Raw genomic sequence first — 20,673 nt, forward strand, 5'->3', positions numbered from 1 at the left:
AAAGACAAAGTTTAAGTTAGTGAAGGGAAACGGAGCATTTCGAATTGTTGGGATTCCTCCGTTAGTTGTTTTTATTGGCTTTTGTAAATAACGTGTCAAAGAGTTTCTGTTCGCAGCAGTAGGCTTTAGGCAGCGGAAGAAATGAGGGGAGATGGAAATGCACATCAAAGGAGGCGGCCTGGTTGGTGCAAATATTCCTAATGCACATGTGTGTAAGAGTTAATGTTCCCTGTGCTCTGGATAAGTGGGTCAGGCGAAAAGAGATCGAGGTCAGAGGTAGGACAATTGCATTGCTGCTTCTTTTCTTTTTTTTTTTTTTTTTTTTTTTTGCCTGTTTGTTTAGGGTTTTTTTTTTGTTTTGTTTGCTTTTAAACTCTTATTTGTGCAAGAGGAGTTGCTACTATCTGAATATTTAGCTGAAGGCTTTTAGAAAGCCTGCTGCTCAATAGTGAAAGGTCTTGGAGTTCTTAAGGCCATGTGGACCCAGCCTGGCCTCTGTATACTAAACTCTTATTAAACTTCAGCAGAAGACATCCTCTGGAGTCTGATAGTTTTGCCCAAGAGCATCTCTGCATTGATGAGAGTTGTGTACAGGCGAGGTTCTAGCTGCCGGCTGCTTGTTCCAGCAACGCGAAACCCATGTGAAACAGTAACTGCATAGAGGGCTCCATGACCACGTACACTGAACTCCGCTGGATCTCTTATCAAGTCTGCAGCTCCCCGCAGCCTCAGCTTTCATGCTTCTTATTCACCCTTGATTTCTTCGTTAAACTTGATACGGTATTTAACTTCTTAACCTATAACTTCAGTAATATTCTGCTAAACCGAGCTTCCAGTACATGGTTAACTACAGTCTCAAATGTTTTCTTAGAATACATTGTGCTGATGAGTTGAAATAATTGCACTTTACCTTTATTTAAGCAGCACTTCTGATTAATTAATTATCTCTATGAATATGGTAATTACAGTTGTATTGCCAGAAATAGATTCATTTGCATCGGGTCTGAGGCTGAAAACTTTTCTGCTGAGTGCACTTAGGTCTTTAGCAAAGTAAGTTGAGAAGGCGTAGGGTTACATCCAGAATACACAGACCAGTTGATGCTGCCGCTGCTGCCTCTATTGCTGGGAACAAATTTGTTTACATTTGAGTGAGCAGGTTCAGCGTTTCGGGACTTGAGACAGGACAGCAAGCTTGTTCACACATCAGAAAAATCTCTAAAAATACTAAGAAATCTTTGTATCATTAATTGGCACTTCTGGTGCATGTTTCCTATCCTTGATAGTTCTTCAATTTAATTCACGTTTTGAATTCTTGAATCTCTTCTCTTGCAAACAGAGTTTTGGGCATCCATCTTGTGGCTCAGTGCCGCTTGTTGTATTTCTCTGAACCATGTGAAAACACAGCTGCTCTTCTTTCTTCTTTTGCGTTTGGGATCTTACATTGTTGTTTTCAGCAAAGCCAGCTAACTGACCATATTTAAATTTAGAATGATTACTGCTACTTTTTAGAATAATCTTTGGATTAATTTTGGCTACACGCTTTCTTATCGGGCATGCATAGTATATGCCAGCTTATAGAGGAAATAACTGTATTTAGCAGTTAATAATTGCTATGAGCATTCTGGAGGACAGGAAATGTCAGAAAGCAGATCTGTTAATGCATGCAGGAAACTGGGGGAGATCTGAATCAGCGTTTACACCCACGAGGTTCAACTTTGAGCCTAGCCCGGGTCACACACCCATGGAAGCACGTGGGAGAGAAATTCTGCACTTTCATTGTGCAGCTTGTCTGTCTGCCTGGACTATGCAAGAGAAAGCGCTGGATCGGGGTGGTTACGCCTGCTCAGACGGCAGAGCAGCTGAGCACCACTGCATGGTGCTATGGCTTTGCTCTTCTGCACAGCAGTTGTCCTGGATGTACAAGTACTGAAAAGAAGAAAAACCATGAAATAGTTGACTTTTTCATGTGGACTCTTACTTAAGCGTTACGGTTATATTTCTGCCTGGCTTTGAACCTTGTCTGCAGATCACCCTGGCAGAAGCTTAACTCCTCCATAGCGTAATCGCAGGTATCTTGAAGGAGTTAGGTATCCAGTGGCTCTTCAGCCCATCCGGACTTCGAGAAGCAGGTGTGAGGGGGGAAAAGATCTCATATCAGTCTCTGTTCATACACAGCCATGAAAAGAAAGTCTGCAGAATCTTCTTTCTAGCAGCGGCTTCTGTATGCTTTGGGTGGCCCTTTTCATACATGTTTTTCCCAGTCTCTGAACGCGTTCTTACGTCTCGCTTTACTGCTGCTGGCGTTTTTTTGCTTTTGGTTTTTGTTTGGGCTTTTTTTGTCCTTGCCTAGTGTGTCATGCCATGTATTTAATCTGAAAAATAGATTTCAGCTTAGATCGCTGAGAGCTTTAATGCAATTAAATAACTTTGTTTCAGTATGAGAATGCAAATTAACACAAGGAAGGAAGATGTTGCATAATTATTAGTTTTAAAACATTGTAGGGAAAAAAGTCTAAACCTTAAGACTTACCAAAAGAAATAGGTTGCATTAGTGGACTACTTAAGACTACAGGGTGAAAACAAGAGGCAGGCAGCTACGTATGGCAACGCAGGCTTTGCTCAAAGTAAATTTATGGTAGCAAAGTACTTTGGTAAAATTCACCAGGCTTTTCATTATTTATTGACTGACATTTGCTGGATTCTTTAGTGACCACTGGAGAAGAGAATACTGTGTATTTCTTTGTTCAGTCGTGTTTCCTTTAATTACTTCTGTTGTGGCTTATTCTGTCAATTTAAGGGTTAAAATGCCTTTTTTTTTTTTCTCCCCAGTGATTTTGTAAAATTATGTTTTGCCTGTGACACTGCAACTAGCTTTGCAGTCTGGAGTTTAGTGGATGAAACTGTTTTCTGAGGGGAAAAGTATTATAATTAGCCTTGCATTTAACTGAGCTTGGTAATTGATATACGTATATACACACATGTGTATATAAAAACGTTCTTATATAGCATGGGTAAACTGGAGATTTCTAATACAGTATGTGGCATTGGGTCTTGCAATGGCTGTATTAAAGCGAAATGCACAAGTCACTACTTGTTTTTATATAAACTTTGACATTGAATATTTTTTTAGAAATAAGGCCTTTGAAAGCTAACTGCGTTTAAAATTTTTTTAAAAAAATATTACAGCATGCACAGTAAGTATGATTCAGTTTTGTCCTTGATATCAAAATTGGATCTATTTACCTGCATGTTTGCTTTTATCTTCCTGCAAACTTATTTTGGGGATCTCTCAGTACCAGGAAGCATTTTACTGGTTTCAGTGGTACCTTCCCAGTCTACAGCTTTACTTGCTGCCAGAAGCCTGTTTTTCCTCCCCGCCCCTGGCCTGGAATTGCTGTCAGACTTTTAAGACATGAGTGGGTTTAAGTGCTCCTAAATCTTAACCACACGGCTTATTTGGTTACGCTCAAGCCCTGGCAATTCCTACTGACTCTCTGTGCCAGAAAATGATTTGTGTGGGTCACGGGCTGTGGTATAAAATTTGACTTAGTGTTCCTATGTGTGACGGGCTGTAGCTGCACTCCTAAACGTAAAAAAGTGCTGTTGAGGGCTTGTTTCTTTCAAATGGGAACTAATTCCCTATGCTTATTGAATGACAAAGAGAATCTGGTTATTAAGTCTTTTTCCTGTTTCCTTTTGAATAAAATTCTGATTTATTAATACTGACAGCTGAAGTGTTTCTCTAAAACAATCGGAATGAGAGAGGTTCACACCGTAGGAAGGCTGAATTTAAAATACTGATTATTTTTTGCCTATTCAAAATATATTTAAGGAAGTAATTCTGCAAAAGGAAAATATTTTTCAAGCCACTTCAACAATGAATTTTCATAAAAATCAACATGGAAAATACGGATTTTTGAAACATATTTTCACTGAAGTAAATTTTGACTCATTGTTAAAACTTCCACCAGAGAACTTTAAACTTTAGGAGATAGATAAATTTTAGAGAGATTCTTTGTGCTGTCCTCACCTTTTTCTCCAAAAGGCTCATGCAAGGCAACAAACTGAATAAATTAACCCCCAGAGCTTAATACAGCAATCGGCACATGTGCTGTGCTAAAAAGAAGAGCTGGCTGAAGTCATATTGGCTGTGATTGAATGTTCTACAAATATGTCCTATATTGTTTGTATTTATGCACAAGACATCTTCTTTCAGCCACCTTTGGGAGCAGTTTTAACGCAGTCTTACCAGTGTCGTACTCGGCTGTGGTTTACGTTGTCTGCATTAGCAAATTAGTCCTTTAAAATTACTCCCTGGGTGGATTGTAGGTTAGGTTCTTTATAATGATAAAATTTAGCATCACAACTGTACTGGTATGTGCAAGAATTTGACTCTGGCATAGAAGAGTAGTTAAAGAGAGTTGGACCTGCTCTTCAAGCTGTAAGACAATGGAGACGGGTTCTGGGTGTCCTTGGAGGCCTTGTCCACAAGAACCACATGTTTCTTAAATTGTTCTTTTTCTCACGCTCCCTCATTCTGCCAACGTCTTAGGAATGAAATTCAGTCAGAAATGAAATTCAGAGTAGTTACAGGGAGTGAAGTGTAGCTCTCATGATGTTGCTGCATATTTCTATTTATTGTTTCTGTGTAGTATCCTTTTGCTAAATCTACTTGATCTCTCTGTGTCTTTTTGTGCAGGTTACAAAAGTACGATCTCTTGCAGCCCTTAGGATAGGAACAAGGTAAAGATCAGCAGAAGACCTGGGGTCTGCCAAGGCCTGCTATTGCGCTTCTGTAAATCTGGACAGTTTACAGTGCTTTAAATTAGGTGCTGCCTGGTCCGCGAAGAGTTTTTTGGAAGGACCAGGAAGTGCCGTTACAACATTTTGTTAATGTTTCGTTCTGTCATGGTCTCTCTAAATCATTCCTCTGTTGTCTTTCCCCAGGAGAAAATTAGCTTTTTTGAAGTGTTTGAGCTGTTGTTCTTCTCAGAAAAAACAGGAAATAATACTAATATGTTAATCTTTAACACGTAATGGGATGTGCTAGAGTGAAAGGTGGTGTGACTCTTCAAAGTGCTTGGGGATCTTGCAGACTTTGGCCTGAAATGATGTGGTGTGGGAAGCCTGACTCTATATCCAGCCTGGGTAAAGTGAAGTAAGAGTAGATACTTTCCAAGTTTTATTGGTTTTCTACACAATTTCTAATAGCTTTGATGATACATGAATAGTGTCAGATAATTTTCTAATGTAAAACTCCCAATTTAATGTCTGTACATACATTTCGAGTGTAAGCACCCGTTGCTACTTGCCTTTTTGTATGCTATTGGGATGTGCATACTGTGTATACGTAACTGCATTGAGTTGTGCACCCTGCACAAAAGCCTGAATAAATGGGTTTTAACGTTAATCCAAAGAATCACTATTCATTTGATGATCGGTGTTGCTTGTTGCTAGTGAAATAGCTTTTCACTTCTCTGAGAAGTTCATTATGTGGCACCAATCCAAAGGGGAGTTTCCAGGTAAACGTCTTGTGCTGTGATCAGATAAGCCATGGGAGGCTTTATTTGCAAAGAATGGATCGCTCTTCAAGGAAAAGATGGGAGATGGTAATTAAGGAATCTGGTACTTGAGTAGATGGGCACCTGAATTATTCCCAAATTCAGCTAGCATCCCATGGGAATATACCAAACCTTGGAAACACTTGTGTCCCTTGCGGTGCCTTCTTGCACGATGGCCTCCTGCATTGGGAACTGTGCAGGCAGATCAGTCAGAGGACTTAGATGTGAAGCAACGGCTGCCGAAGCGTTATGAGCAGAATCGTTAGCTGCTAACTGCTGGGCGAGGGAGCTGCCTCAGGGCTCCACAAGCCTCCCATTGAACCGGGATGCTGCCTGAGTGCTCGCTGCTGGGCCTCCTGCCCTGGTGGGGAACAGCCCTCCACCTGGGCTGGTGGAGGAGGGGCTGTGGGCTTTCCATCCTGCCAGGGTTTGGATCCTTCAGGACTGCAGGTGGGCAGGGCGGGCTGTGGGTCATGGCCAGCCTCCTGCTGAAGGCCCCCGGCTCTGCAGGGCTTGTGCAGAAGGAAGCCTCCCCTGCCTCTAGCTGGTGGTGGGTTACACTAGGGCACCACCAGTTGAAGCGAGACCCTGGCTCAGCCCCTGGTGGATGAGGTTTTGGGTTCCAGATGCTCAAGAGGAACACAAAATCCAGAGCTGTGGGATTTCAGGGGCTGTTTTGCCTTTGCGTGTCTGGGCCAGCACCGGGACTGGGGGACTGGCTTGCTCAGCATTTGAGTGATTCTTCTAAAACAGTTTCTGCAGGCCTCCTCTCCCTGACCCGTGTGGTGGGTTAGAGATGTTCCTGGTGCTCAGGGGAGCCAAGGCATTGTGATCTCTGTGAATTTTACTTCTAGCCAGATTTTAAAAGTGTTTCTGCAATAACTGCCACTTGAAGCAGCCTTCTCTAAGTTTGTGTTTGCTTCAGGTACTAACAGTGGAAGGTAGTAAGACCCTTTCATGGAAATCCACGTTCAGTGCAACTGTGAAATGTTCCCCAGGATTTTATTTACTGTTTGGTGCCTTTGCTAATATCTGCCTGTGGTGTGTTTTGGCTTCTTTTGTCAGTGTCAAAGTTCTCTGGAGGATGCCCTGCAGAGGGGGAATTGGGCAAGATGAAGTGTGATGGAGCTTAGCAGCCAGATTTAAAAACAAAAACATAACAGAAAGTGATTTTGATGCCATGAAAGCTTTGGGCTCTTTCTTGCCGCTTGATCGTAGCTTTGTTCAAACTGTAGCTGCTCCCACCCAGCTATAGCACCCCATCATTATAACAGCTGCTCGTTAGCTGGAAGGGGCAGGTTCACCCCACTGCTGGTCCCTGGCCTGAGCTGGCCCAGGAGGGGGTGGCAGGTCCCCACCGGTGGCTGCAGCAGGACCCAGCCCAGGGCCATTGTCTCATCCACTGCAGCAGCTGCTTTCTGTAAGCCTTGATGGCTGAAAATTGTCACTGTCTTCCACACGGGGTGGCAATCGTGCCTCTGGGATGACCACAGGAGGTTTCTCAGTCAGTCACCTTGGGGCGGGGGGCTGGATTTTGCTCTGGTGAGGATGATGATGTTGTGGAAATAGCAGCCTGGTATTTACCCGTAGGTGAAGTATTGTTGCAGCAGAGTTGTATGATGAAAAACGCTGTCCTGCAGGGAAGGAAAGTGTGAATTCAATCATGCCTGTGAATACACAGAGTGAAAGAGCAGTGCCAGGTCTGTAAGGCAGAAAGCAACTTGGTCACCACTTAAAGTGGTTTTTTCCTTCCTTGTCCCTGCCACCTCCATGCTATTTTCATACTTGGTGGCTGGCCACTGGTTTTGCTGGTCCTTGCAGAAGTTCATCATGGGTCTTTCCGCTAATTTCACAAGTGCTCTTCACATTTGCGGCGGCAGCAGGGTCTGGGTGTGAAGCAGCCGGGCTGCAGCCAGCCGGGCTGGGCAGGTGGGCATGTGGTGGCTGGGGTGTGTGCAGCCCCAGCTGCAGGGGGCAAGAGCAGGAGCCTACACACGGTTTACATTTTTTTGCCCCCTTTCTGCAGTGGCATGACTCAAGTTCTGCTACCACTTTGTTTTCCATAGTGGATGTGCACTGGCAAGTTGGTGGATGACAGCCTGCGTGCCTCCCCAGCCCTGGCAGCTCCTGCGGTGGTGCTTGCCGGGAGGGGGTTGTCCCACTGCATTAAAGGTCAAAAGGAAAGGGGGGGGGTGAACAAGTTAACTTTCATGGAGTCTGATCCAGGTTTAGAATAGGGTAGCAGCCCCATTTCCTGGCAGCACGTGGCACGCTAACACTTCCCGTTTTTACCGTGCTGACGTTTTCCTTTCTCTGAAACAATTGTATAGATGCAGCCCATGCCAACTGTGAGCAGCTCTGCTGTGTCCCCTGTGCGTGGCGTTTCAGCGTTAATTAAATGACTTTGTAGCAGAAGGCACCAAGAGAAATTGATTTCCTCTTGTATACAATAAATGGATAAACAAACACGACATCATGCCTCTCTGCAGTTCCTGGAGCATCTGGCTCTCAGCCGTGGTGGCCATGACGAGACCATGCAGAGGCTCAGCCCGTGGATGCTGGAGCAGGTCAGTGCTGAGAATCACCGTGGTCTGCACCCTCCCAAAAAAAACATTTCACTGGGGCTTACCCCAGCAGGTCAGTGGTTGTAGGCACTCTGTGTGGCTCATGCCAGAGTCACCGACATCTGCTGGAGCAGCCAGAGGTGCTGCTGTGGTCCGTGAGGTGGCTCTAGCAGCAGGGCAGCTAAGAAAGCACACTGCCCCAGACGGAGAGTTTTCCTGCTGAAACAGCATTTCTAATTTCTGAAATTAGCAAAATACAGATTAAAATCAGTTTAAAGTTAGGGCAGTGAAGCTGGGGAAGGGGCTGGGGCACAAGTCCTGTGAGGAGCAGCTGAGGGAGCTGGGGGTGTTCAGCCTGGAGAGGAGGAGGCTGAGGGGAGACCTTATCGCTCTCTGCAGCTGCCTGAAAGGGGGATGTAGGCAGGGGGTGTGTGTTGGTCTCTTCTCCCAAGTAACAAGTGACAGGACAAGAGGAAATGGTGTCAAGTTATGCCAGGGCAGATTTAGATTGGATGTTAGGAAAAATTTCTTCACAGAAAGGGTGGTGAAGCACTGGAACAGGCTGCCCAGCGAGGGGGTGGAATCACCATCCCTGGAGGTGTTTGAAAAACATGTAGATGCAGTGGTTAGGGACGTGGTTTAGTGATGGACCTGGCAGTGCTGGCAGGTTAACGGTTGGTTCTGATTATCTCAAAGTTCTTTTCCAACCTAAATGATTCTGTAATTTTAAATCCAGGTTTGTGCATGCCTGAATGCTTTGTATAGGTGGATGAAAACCAATTTCCTTCTCCCTGCCTCCCAAGCACCCCTGGCAAGACCCCAACGCAATTTTCCCCTTATCAGGCTGTTGGCCGAGGGGCGGAATATCCAGTCACCAAAGCTGCAGCTCCAGCTCCAGTTCCAGGGTGCAGTCGGGGATCTCTGTAAGGTGAGTCCACCTGACATAAGGAACCTGCCTGGCGAACATCCATCACCAGCTCCTCATCCCCCATGCTCCTCTGGCTTATGCTTTGCCCAGCTCATGTAAATTAATAGTGGCTTTTAATTTCCATCGTACCTACCAGCTGCTCTTGAGAAGTTCAACTGGGGGGGGGGAGGGGGGGAGTGGGGCAAGAAAAAAAACAACCCACAACACCAACTCTTACTATGGAGGCCATTAAACAGAGGGATACCAGGAACACCTGCAGACCTACACACACGGGGTGCACACATGTATGTCCCAGCACCTGGCTGTTGGCTGTGGTGAGAGTGGGGCACCCCTGCCCCTCAACCCACCCCTCTGCAGGGCAGGACTCCCATGAGAACTGGTCTCCTGGGTCTCCTACAAGCTGGTTTTAGGCAAGTCCTCCTGAGCCTGGAGCCTCTTCCAAGCTCTCCTCGGAGGGGCAGGAATTTCACACCCCCAGGGATGGGCAGAGAAATGCAGGGCAGCAACTCCTCCCTGGTGGTGGCTGAAGGACTCCGGGAGCCTGCCGTGTGGTTGGGAAGGCATGGTGAAACAGGCTGTGTGACAAACCTGCTCAGCAGAGGAAATTTCAATCATTTTCAACACTTCTGCTGCTCCTTCTGCCATGCTGGGTGTCTCAGGAGTGGGTGCTGGGGTTACCGAGCACAGGTCCTCTGTTGTTGCACTGAGAGCAGGATGATGGTGGCATTTAATGCATGTGCTCTTGATGTGCCCAGCTCCTTGCCAGCTTTTTCTCTACAGTCACAGCAAACCTTTGGAGTGAAGGGGACAGTCCGTGCACTGGAGCAGAAAATCTCTCATCCCTTTCTTCAGTGCAGAATGAGCTCAAAGATCCTGTGAGGCTGAAGGACGGTGCCCAGACCAGCCAAAGAGATGCTTTGTCCTGCTCAGAAATGGTCTAGCAAGGAGCCTCCCTGTGCGGTTGTACAGCAGCCTCTCTTGTAGCTCCTCTAGACAAGGTCATGCAGGTTGTCTAGTTCAGGTTTCAGCTCCAGGATGACTGACAGAAGCCCTTCACCTCTGAGGTAACAACGCATCAACCTGCATCAGGAGCTGCTGTGATGCCTGTCAGGCTCACATGGAAGCAGTTTCAAGAGACATTTGTAACCTGATAATGACTCAACTCGCCAAGCCTGTCTTGTATGATGCAGGCAAGCAGGTCCTCATGGGACTAGAAGACTTGACCGAACTGGGGAAACTCACTTTCCTTGATCAGCCCAAAGGAGAACTCAGAGCTGTGCAGAGGCTTGGGCAGTGGTGCAACTGCCATCCGAAGAGACCAAACCAGACAACATAAGCACCATTGGTGTCTTGAGCAGAAAAAGGCTGGGTTTGGTTGGCATTCTTGAAGCAATATCACAAAATGAAATCCAACCTGAGCCGGCAAACCACTGAAGAAACCAAGGTGTCCAGGGACATCCCAAATCACACTTGCCTCTTTGCAACTCCTCTGAATCATCCAGCATACCGGTTTCCTCAAAAAAATAAAGAATAAGCATGACTGTGGTAGCGGCTGTGAGGTCTCGCTAAACAAGGAGTTACAGCTGGGGGTACTGTTTAAACCAGTTCCTCAGTCAGGATCAGCTTCAGCACTTCTACTGTGCTTCCCTCAGTGTTTAATGTGGCCAGGGACATGCTGTATGCACTGTATGGGACAGAGCAGGTGGATCTGCACTTTTGTGTGCTGCAGTGAGCTGCGTGCAGCATCACAACCACAAACATAAGCCAATGAGTTCAGTAATGAAGTAATTTTTAGGGCACTTGTGGCTGAAAGCTGGCTGCCAGTGGGGCTCTGGGGGTGCTTGGCCCCCTCAAGGGAGAGAAGAGCAGGATGGTCACCCGGCATCCCCCACCAGGTACCATCCCGCAGCTTAAGACCAAGAGCTGGAGCATCCTACGGTCGGGAGTCAAATAGGGAAGCAAGCAATGCAACCAGGGAAGCAGCAACTATTTTTTTTTTTTACAAGAACCAACTTCAGTGTACTAAACAACTAAATAACAGAGAAAAGTTATAACCTGTTAATTAGATCTTGTACTGGGCTTACAACCTGTGCTCTGGATGTGCCCCAGGCCCCGTTACTCTTACTCTTTGCAGGGACAACAAGCTGATGCTTGTGGCAGGGCCTTGGGCATCTGCTCAACCCCACCTTCTGCTCCTCAGCTCTCTGGATTTACAGCTCTCAGCTTTGGAGCAGCATAGCATCAACATGTCTCCCACCTGCGGTTTGCTTCTGCATCTAAAATTCATGAAACGTGTTTTTTCTCTGCCCTTGTCCTAAGCGACGCCTTCCAGAGAACAGCAATTTGCAAGAAAAGCAACCTGTCATCTTAACTCATCTGGGTGGAGGCTGCAGGTCAAGCAGAGCAGGACAGGGTCTTCAGCCAGCCCTACTCAGCCTGATAAATACAGCAGAAGTAATTCGCACCTCTGAGACCATGAAGTGAGTCTGTCCTTTATGTGTGCTTTGGGGGATGGAGCCTCTGCCCTCCAAAATTGCATTTTCTTGCCAGGTGAATTATATGATACTGTTTTGAAAAGTGTGCAAATGATGCTATTTAATTTCCTCATCTACTAAAAATAGAAGATTTCTGGATCTGTCATGTGGAAACACAATGTAAATGCTTTAGAGAGACTTTCAGCAGCTGCTAGAGAAACCAACAGCGCTGCACTGTGCAGAGCAGCAGCCAAAGAAATCTCGGCTCTGGTCATCGATCCATTTTTTCTTTCTGGAGACGTGCTCACCCACCCCGAGTCCTCCTCCTGTTTACATACATGCTTTTTGCTCAAGCTCCAAGCATTGATTTACTGAAAAGCAGTTGCCACAGTTCAAACAGCACTTCAGAAAAAATGATGTATTTCCACGCAGCAAGTGTGAAGGCTCAGCTGAGCTGATGGCAATGGGCGCACCTGGGCCAGCAGTAGCACTGCCTGACCTCTGATGAGGCACGAGGGGGCCGAGTCCAGTAGCAGATCAGAAAAATGCAATGCACGCAGAAAATGGTGTGTTACAGACCAGGCAGCCTCATGCTGGAGCTTGCAAAGGAGCCACCACCCGGCACCGAACAGCGTATCAGCAGCGGCACGGGCAGCACCGGTATTTCCTGGGATGGGAAGCACCTGCTGCCCCTCACATCACACGCACGCAGCCTCCCGTCACTCCTCCGCTCTGCTGCCCTGTGCGCGGCCGTGGCTCATGCACACCACGATGACTTTTGGGGTCAGCATCCCTGGAGGTACACTGCTGTAATATTTCCACCCAGCTGCTGGGGAGGGACCTTTCCGTTTCACTCCAGCACCTCTGTTCGCCCTGGAAGGAGGCACAGTCATATGATACGCTCGTGCTGGACACACTAAAACAGCACATGCTCACAGCTGTGCGAAACATACGCATGAAGCAAATCACCAGTGGTCACAACTGATGAAGGGCAATGCTACGCTAGGTTGTTTTTTTCTTTAGGCCAACTGCTCATTCCATCTGCATTTGTATCGCTCTGCACTGCAGGGCTGGCAGGCTGCTCTCGCACCTGCACACGGGGCTACGGGGGGAAAGAAAAGGGGTCCCAGCAAGTCTGGCACGCTGGCCCTAGAAGGTGATGCAATTGTGCAAAAATACAATTCAACAGCTCCATGTATTCCAAACAGTCGTTTTATCACAGCTTATAGCAGCTTCTGCTGTATCCTTGCACTCTATCTCTATTCTATTGCATAGGTTTCTATTCTATTCTGAATTCTGTTCTATTTACCCTACAATATTCTGAGCTAGGCCACTCATAATTGTGTGATGGAAGACGAACAGATGTGTAGCAGTACTTGAAAGGAGACCAGGTCCATTGGCACAAAGTCTAAATCCAAATTCTGCTACTACATGACTGATGCGGCTATTCAACCCCAGAGTTTTAGTTTTCTTAGTAAGCAAAATGAGGGGAAAGAGCCTATTAAATATGAATTACTACATTACAAATTAACTGACAATCTATCATTGTTTATAGGTTTTAAACTCTGTTTAAATTTACTCAAAGTGAGCAGTTTTGTCATGCAGGTTGCAACACAGAGCTGTCTATAACTCACTGCTAACTGCTCTTGAGACTTTTTTCTTTTTTTCATGAAACAAAAGCAGCCCATCAATGAGGAAAATGAATCTTTATTTTTTTTCTCTAAAAGCAGAATCCATGTACATGGTTTTTTGTATGGTTTAGAAGGTGGTTTTAAGATGTGAATAGTCACATCACAGAAATAATACAGAACAACCAGTGAAGGAATGAAGAGCCAGTTTGACAATTGCTTTATCAAGTAGCCCAAACATTATTAACTAATTGTTTTGGGGTTTTTTGCCAGAAAGGACTTCAGGACAGCATTAAAATCTCACCTACTCAACACAAGTACAGAGATAATGAGGGGAAAAAGAACTACAAAACACAATTATTGCTGCTGTATCTGCAATTCTGTTTCCTTGCAGGATGTTCTGTAATACTCCGGTAAAACATTTTTTAAATACCAGTTTCATTAAGAATGTCATGCAGATAAAAAAAAGTAACCAACCAGCCAACCTAATGTAGTAAATTAGACTTCATCTGAGACCAAAAGAAAAAAGCTACAAAAAGCGGAGAGGTTTTGTTTTACAAGGTGAAGAGTAGATTGGAACACCAAGGATGGATGTGCTTAAGCATCCAAGTAGATTTGGTTTGTAGGTGTTCTCAAGGACCACAAAATGCAATCCTGGCCAAAAGACCTGCCAGCACCAGTGAGATCTCACCTCCGTCTGGGAGCAAGTTATGCCAACCCTTTAAGACCTGAAAATGGAAGCTGGAAAATTATTTATAGCATACCCATGACCATGAGCAACATGCTGTATTTGATATAGTGCCTTTATAAACATCTACTGTGTACTTCATGTGTACTAGTGTATTACCTTGTAATGCACTGCAAGGAAAACCCAGCACACGGTACGATCATTCACATGCAAACAGACATTTAATGTGTGATCAGGTGACTAGATCACCAGTTTCTGACAAAGCGTTAAGATATATGAAATGTATTCTAGAACATGTAAAGATGAAGTCTAAACATCTCATGTTACCTAGCAAAAGGTTAGCTGGAACAATCATTTAACACAGATGACTTTAGGATTAGTTACACGGTTAGTCTAAACAATGTGCACATACATATTTAATTTGAACAAAATTCTTAAACTATGCTTCTCTAAAGTTTACAAAGTATATAAAATGCATGATTTCACATTTATAAAACCACAGCCCTTTTCTAAAAAACTAAACAAGGCTATAGACTTTTGTTTTGTTTTAAGTTTAAATGTACTGTTTTTTCTTTTCAGCAGTTTTAGTTCCTATGATAAATAAAAAATATAAATGGCACTCCACCACGGCCTTATAATGCATGGAATAAATTATCAAGAGTCACACTGTAAATCAAAATAAATAATTTCTAAATTATTTTTATTTTAAAAAATGGTCTCTTTTTAATTGCACAGTATTTTAAATTTTCAGTAGCAATGAAAAGTCAGTTGGGTATTTTTCTAAATGCTCCAGAGAGTATGAAAGCATTGTGTCTCATTTTTCAAGCTTTACACATCAAAAACACCTTGGTCAAACCATCAACTGATGAAACTGATAGATGTTTCAGTAGTCTCTTACTGCAGCAAGATGCTGTGCTCTCTCTCACCCTAGGCGTTCAGTCCTCTGGTGCTCACCTTACCGGGGCGAGCGCCCCCAGCTTTCCATTCCAAGTGAGGTACTCTGGTTTACACTGATAGCTTTGATATTTTTGGAAAAGTGTTAGCTATGACTTTCACAGCAGAAGATCATCAACAGCTCAACAACAGTCCACATACTCCAAGGCTACAAAAGTCTCCTTCCTTCAAGGGCTTCCCCAGAGTGGCACGCCTTCTTTTTGGGGCATCACATGAACACAGTGGAGAACCCGGCTACAATTCAGATGTACCAAAGAAAACAGGACACCTGAAAAGATACCTATCTTACCTCAGACTATTAACAGTAGTCTTAAACCCACTTGCCAAGTACCTGTGAGTGTGATACACGCACATGTACACGTTTTTTGTTTGTTTTTTTGGGTTTTTTTTGGTTTGGTTGTTGTTTTTGTTTTTTTTTTAAAAAAGAGACAACGAAGTCATTAATACTGTCATAGCCCGGGAATATTTAGCTCCAAGTTAGGTATCCATGGGACATATTTTAGAACTCTAAATATTGGCAACATATTGTGTACAAAACATTTGTAGACAGATGCCTAATGTGAATGTGCATTCAAAATACTGTGTATCTATATACTATTACTGATGTAGCTGTAATAGCTTGAGACTGTATCTAAAAATAGGGAGTTTCTGCTAAGTATCAAACCAACTCTCAAGTACCGAAGAAAAGGGAAAGTGTTGCCCTCTTCTTAGTGTTGGGACAGGCCTAACTTGAAGGTACTTCATCCTTCACTGCAATTCTAGCACTCAGCTGGGGCAAAGACAGTATCACTGAACCACCTCTATTGTTTAAGTAACACGGGATGTTACTTTCACTTATTTGCATCAATGCAATTACGTTGACAAATGTAGTATTTGACCAGTATCATTGCGTTCATGTTTATTACTGGTGCCCTCTCCAAAGCCTGTTAAATACATAGACTGATCTCTTCACCGTGTGGAGGAGCTCACAAACAACTCCTCATTCTCTCTATTATCACAGCAAAACCAAAGGAAATACCAACACCAATGTTTTGTCCACAGTAAATTTGCTTTACCCAACATAACAGAGTCTAAGAGGAACTAGCATATCATTGCACAACATCAAAACCCACCAATTGACTTCTACTTTTAAAGCATTTTCAGTGCTTGAGTACAAAGCACAGAACCTATTACAAGAATTCTCTAGCAATCACCACACTTTCAGGGATTCAATACTGCATTAAACGTATGTGGAGGCAATCAGTGCCATGATAACCCAGGCCTGGCCACTGCAGCACACAGCCCCACACGTCTCCTCACACCGTTTTAACAACGTGGCTAAGCCTGCTGATCCAACACTCTAGGCCAGACAGCTTCATGTACATGGTAGGAAGCATTCTGATGCTCATGCGATAGGGAAAAAGACAAAATGCCTCTATTACATACACGTTTCTGTTCATGCTTAAAGGAATTCAACTTTCGGCAGAAGTAAATTCCTACATAAAAAATAAATGTAGAAACCCATTAAAAAACACAAATATAATACTTGCATTATTAAAACAGATGCATCTACACTATGGTGTAGTACTTGAGTGTAATTCAATTTAAAAAAATCTTAGTGTACAACTAAGATGAGACCCATTTCCCAGTCCAAACCTCAGCATCAGCGCTGCATCGACCTCTACATTAAAACACGCTCTACAGATCACGACCATCCAAATCCAGGGAAAAACTGTTGCGACAGGTGAAGAGGTCCTCTCCCTAAACAGGTAAAGCAGGACAGATGGCATAGAGCCCCTCTGGTACCGCCGCTGGGACAGGCAATGGCAGATCCCGCAGCACATCAGCAGTGGAAGCTGCACGAACACTACGTCCTGAATTGGTTTGCTGAACATGGTTCAGATTATTGGATATGTCTATAAGCACAATGCTCTTTAGAAGCATTTACTGTATACCCAAACCCTACTCGCTGCAACACACAGTGTCACACAAGTAGTGAAAACATCTTCGTATTCAAAGGTGCTTGGACATCATTTTCAGGCAGCATTTTACCTTTATTTTAGTGAGTTCCCACTACAAAGATTTTAGAGGGAGGAAGAAGATGCCAATAGTTTCTTTTTTCTTTTTAATATGTGAAATTGAGACAGACACCTATCTACTTTTACTTGCCTAAGTCTACTCTATGTCTGAAATCTCTAATTTTTAAATAAGGGATAAAATGTTGCCCAAAAGACTAGTTATAGTTATACATTTGTGTTTCTACTACATCTACAAATCAAAATAGTTCTCAGTTAAAAAGATACAATTTGTATCAACAGTAAAAGGTACTTTCTGGTTCTTCAGGGCCTTACTTTAAATTCCAGCAAGTGTACCAAAATTATCAGCAGTAATAGTGTAAACTTGTGATTTTTTTTTTTTTTAATGCTGAACATCATTACAATGGATGGAAACCTAAAACTGTCGGCAAGTATATCTGACATCAATTGCAAAATCTATTTCTATTATATGTATATATATATATATATAAAAGCTTACGAGGTGCTAGTAAAACCCATGACTTAAAACCAGAAATATCCCTTACTAATACTAAAACAGACTTGGTTTGTCTGTTTCTAAAACTACACTATTTGTGGCAAGAATCAGGCCTAAATGATGCAACAGACCAAAAACTAGCTTCAGGAACACATAACAGTATCTTCTCTCTCTGCAACCCTCCCCTCCCCAGGCAAAACAGAAAGAAAAAAAAAAAGTTTAAGTTATTATTTTGAGCTACAATATCATTACCATAGTGCAGTTAATAATGTTGCATATCCTCAACACACAAAACCTTTTCAGGCCAGCCTTGATAAATAGCAAGAAAAATCAAAACAGTATCTTAAATACAAAATTGCATTGAGATAATTAAATTCATTTAAAAACAGGTAAATATTTTATGAAAAGCATATTTTATCCAGTACACTTGTGCAGCAATACAAAGAAAAACCCCCACATAAAACAGCTAAGCAGGACCCTACAATTTCAGGCCCCCTTCTACTGACCAGAAATACACACAGCTTGGTAACAACACACGGGAACTGAAACAGGGTGGCCTGGTTTGGGGAGGTTCTGAGCATCTGCAGCTTCTCGTCAGTTCAACAGGCGCTGCAAATTCTCAGCACCTCTGAAAATCAGGCAATAAGGCTTTTCTCTTACCCATAAATTAGTGAAAAAAAAAATTTTTTTTCCTTGTCTGATTGCATTTGATTTTACTAATCGAATGCATCAACAATACAATTAACTATTTAAACAAAACAAAGCAAGCAATGAAAAGTGCCATACTATAAATTACCAATATATTGTTACCCATTTCACTGTTTAACTGGTAACTCAATTATTTGTTTAAAAAAAAAATGAAGTCAGTGCTGTAGTAAATCTTTGTTTCCTATAAAAAGATGATTATAGCACAAAAAAGCTCACAAAAAACAAACATACACACTTACGGTGTTGTAAAAAGTTCAAAAACTTGGCTTGAAAAATTGCGTGCCAGAAATAGCAAAATCCTCTTTCTGCAGGTTGTTTTAATACCACGCAGCCCAAGGACAAAGACCCAGCAAGTTAAAAACGAAAACAAAAATCCCAACATGTAACAAGGATAGAAAGTGCTGCATATAAACCCCTGATGCACCAAAGATTATAACCAGAGACCACATTTTTTTTTTTTTTATATATATATATATATATAAATTTAAACTGGAACATTCTCCAGCTGTGAAAATAGCCATTTAAAAATTTTCAGACTAGAACACAAAACATATCTGGTACTTCTGATGCATGGGGCTATACACACAGACTCCATGATACAGTATTTCACATAAACGGATTACTATATAACCTCCTTGCTGAGAAGGAGATCCCAAATGCTATTGTAGCAAACCTCCCTCAGCGTTAGAGCTGAGCTGAAAACTACTAGACACCACAAAGATGCATCATCTCTCAATAACCTAGCTGAGATTTTTCCACTAAGATAGCTGCAGCGAGCTGCTGAGCGTCCATCACGTGAGGGTTCTTCTTCATAACGATCCTCACAAGATCAGGGGGGAAGATGTTGCAGAGGTTAATGTAAACCTTCTCCCGGGTGTCTTGGTGCCTTGGAGGGTCTTGAGGAATTCCACAGTAAGGTACGCGCCAGGTCTGGTCCTGCTGTTCAGGTAAGCTTTGGAAGGCAAACTGCTCGTAACACGGCTGTGTGGGGTTACTCGGCAAGGAGTAGGTCTGGCGGTAGCCATATGCATCCAGCCCATAACTCTGCCTATCCCAACTTCCAAGCCCGTCTTGGCCAGAATAAGGCTTTCTGTGTCTTAATGGAGAATTATCATATAAACGCGAGTCTGAAATGCTGTCTATTCTTGTGGACACGAGGGCTCTCCCCAGATGCATGGTCTTTGAATGTGATGAACTCTGAGACGTAGAGTAGTCATTTGGACAACTAGAACGAGCACCGACTGTGGGATGCTGTAGATGCACAGCCATGTATGGAACTGGAGGTTTGTGGTGATGCTTTGGTTCTTCGTGACTATAGCTTTGCACTCGTGTGAGAGGTTCGTGGTAGCTCTGTAGGAAGGGCTGAGTGTTAAGGCGGCCATGGGAGTGCATATGTTGGCACTTCAAATTCTCATCTAGCTGCGGGTCCGGCGAACTCATGTAAGAGCGATCACTGTAACCCACGTACGAATCACTACTGCCACAGCTAATGCTCCCTTCGCTGCTGCAATCAGAAGCTACAGAGCTAATCCTATAATCTGTGTCCAGGGAGAAGCGCCTTTCAGGACTACGCGGACCAGATATACTTAGATTTGAATACGCACTCAGCATAGAGTAATAACCTACGTCCACAGGAGACTCACATTTTGGATACTGGTCATAAGGCATTGGCGTTCCATGATTTTTGGTTGCCATCATCACTGCAGGATACTGTCCCTGTGGTCTTTGATCCTGAGGTGGAAAGTGAACTCCAGATGGAAGGCCGTTAGTTAAAGGTGCAGTACTTTGGGATTTTGCAGCAGAGGAACTTGGTATACTAACTAAAGAAGGTACAGACCTGGTTTCCAATTTGTTTTTGGTGGGAAGCTTTTCCTCTAAGTCTTGATAGACTTGAGTCCTTATACTAGGATCAGATTGCCTCTTTGGAGCAGCACGCTTCAGCTCAGAAGTGCCGTCATTTTTAGTGCTACAGGGAACACTATTGCTTTTTACCAGTCCTCCTTCACTTGTAGTTTTGGCAGCTGTGTTTCTAGACATGGCACGAAGTTCATCAGCTACAGACCGCTGAGGCTGATTTCCTCTTTCTGGATGATAGTATTTGCATTTGTGCCCATAGGTACATTTCTTCCCTATGAATACAAACATAATCAGATAAAAAAACCTTCAACCAAACTCTGTTAATCATCAAACAATGGAAACGCTCCTCATTTAAAGTTTTACTGATGATTTGAAAAATCTTGCAAATGGTTTTGTGTGACAGGGTGAGATCTAAGATCTCCTCTTGTATTGTGGAGAAAAGGAGGCAGTGGCAGTGTGCTGCAGGTCGTACTCTAGGAATGCAGACCAACACTATCAGCCACGTTTTGAGCTGAATGTGACGCTGTCAGCATGTCTGTACACACCTGCTCTACTGGGCCAAGGAGATATAGAGCAGAAAACTTAATAGGAAAGTCCCACAGAGTCGTAACACCAGCAGGTTTCAGCTCAGTCAAGACGGTGGTGTTCCCATAGGGATACTCAATAGCTAAACTTGAGACAGCTCCATCAATTTTTTGGAAGAAAACCTGGATGTCTTATGACCAAATCACATTAGAAAAGGGTTTTCTGAAGCCTGCAGAATTTAGGTGCTGGTTTGGATCTATTCCTATGAATGATTA

General features: G+C 43.5%; 1 protein-coding gene and 1 long non-coding RNA gene across 5 annotated transcripts in view; one reads left to right on the forward strand and one right to left on the reverse strand.

Annotated features, from left to right (window-relative positions):
- Positions 1–361: 361 nt before the first annotated feature.
- Positions 362–5,408, forward strand: LOC114012611 (uncharacterized). The gene is made up of 2 exons (XR_003555171.2): positions 362–780; positions 4,700–5,408. It is a non-coding gene; the product is annotated as an uncharacterized LOC114012611 (long non-coding RNA).
- Positions 5,409–13,214: 7,806 nt separating this feature from the next.
- Positions 13,215–20,673, reverse strand: part of ZC3H12C (zinc finger CCCH-type containing 12C) — a 46,703-nt gene continuing 39,244 nt past the window's right edge. For all 4 annotated transcript variants that reach the window (XM_055802533.1, XM_055802532.1, XM_055802530.1 and 1 more), the window contains exon 6: positions 13,215–20,145. In XM_055802533.1, coding sequence (XP_055658508.1) covers positions 18,749–20,145 — 1,397 coding nt within the window. In that variant the 3' untranslated portion in view covers positions 13,215–18,748. The remainder of the gene's footprint in view (positions 20,146–20,673) is intronic.

This window comes from Falco peregrinus, chromosome 4 (assembly GCF_023634155.1).
Source record: "Falco peregrinus isolate bFalPer1 chromosome 4, bFalPer1.pri, whole genome shotgun sequence".
NCBI classification, from domain to species: domain Eukaryota; kingdom Metazoa; phylum Chordata; class Aves; order Falconiformes; family Falconidae; genus Falco; species Falco peregrinus.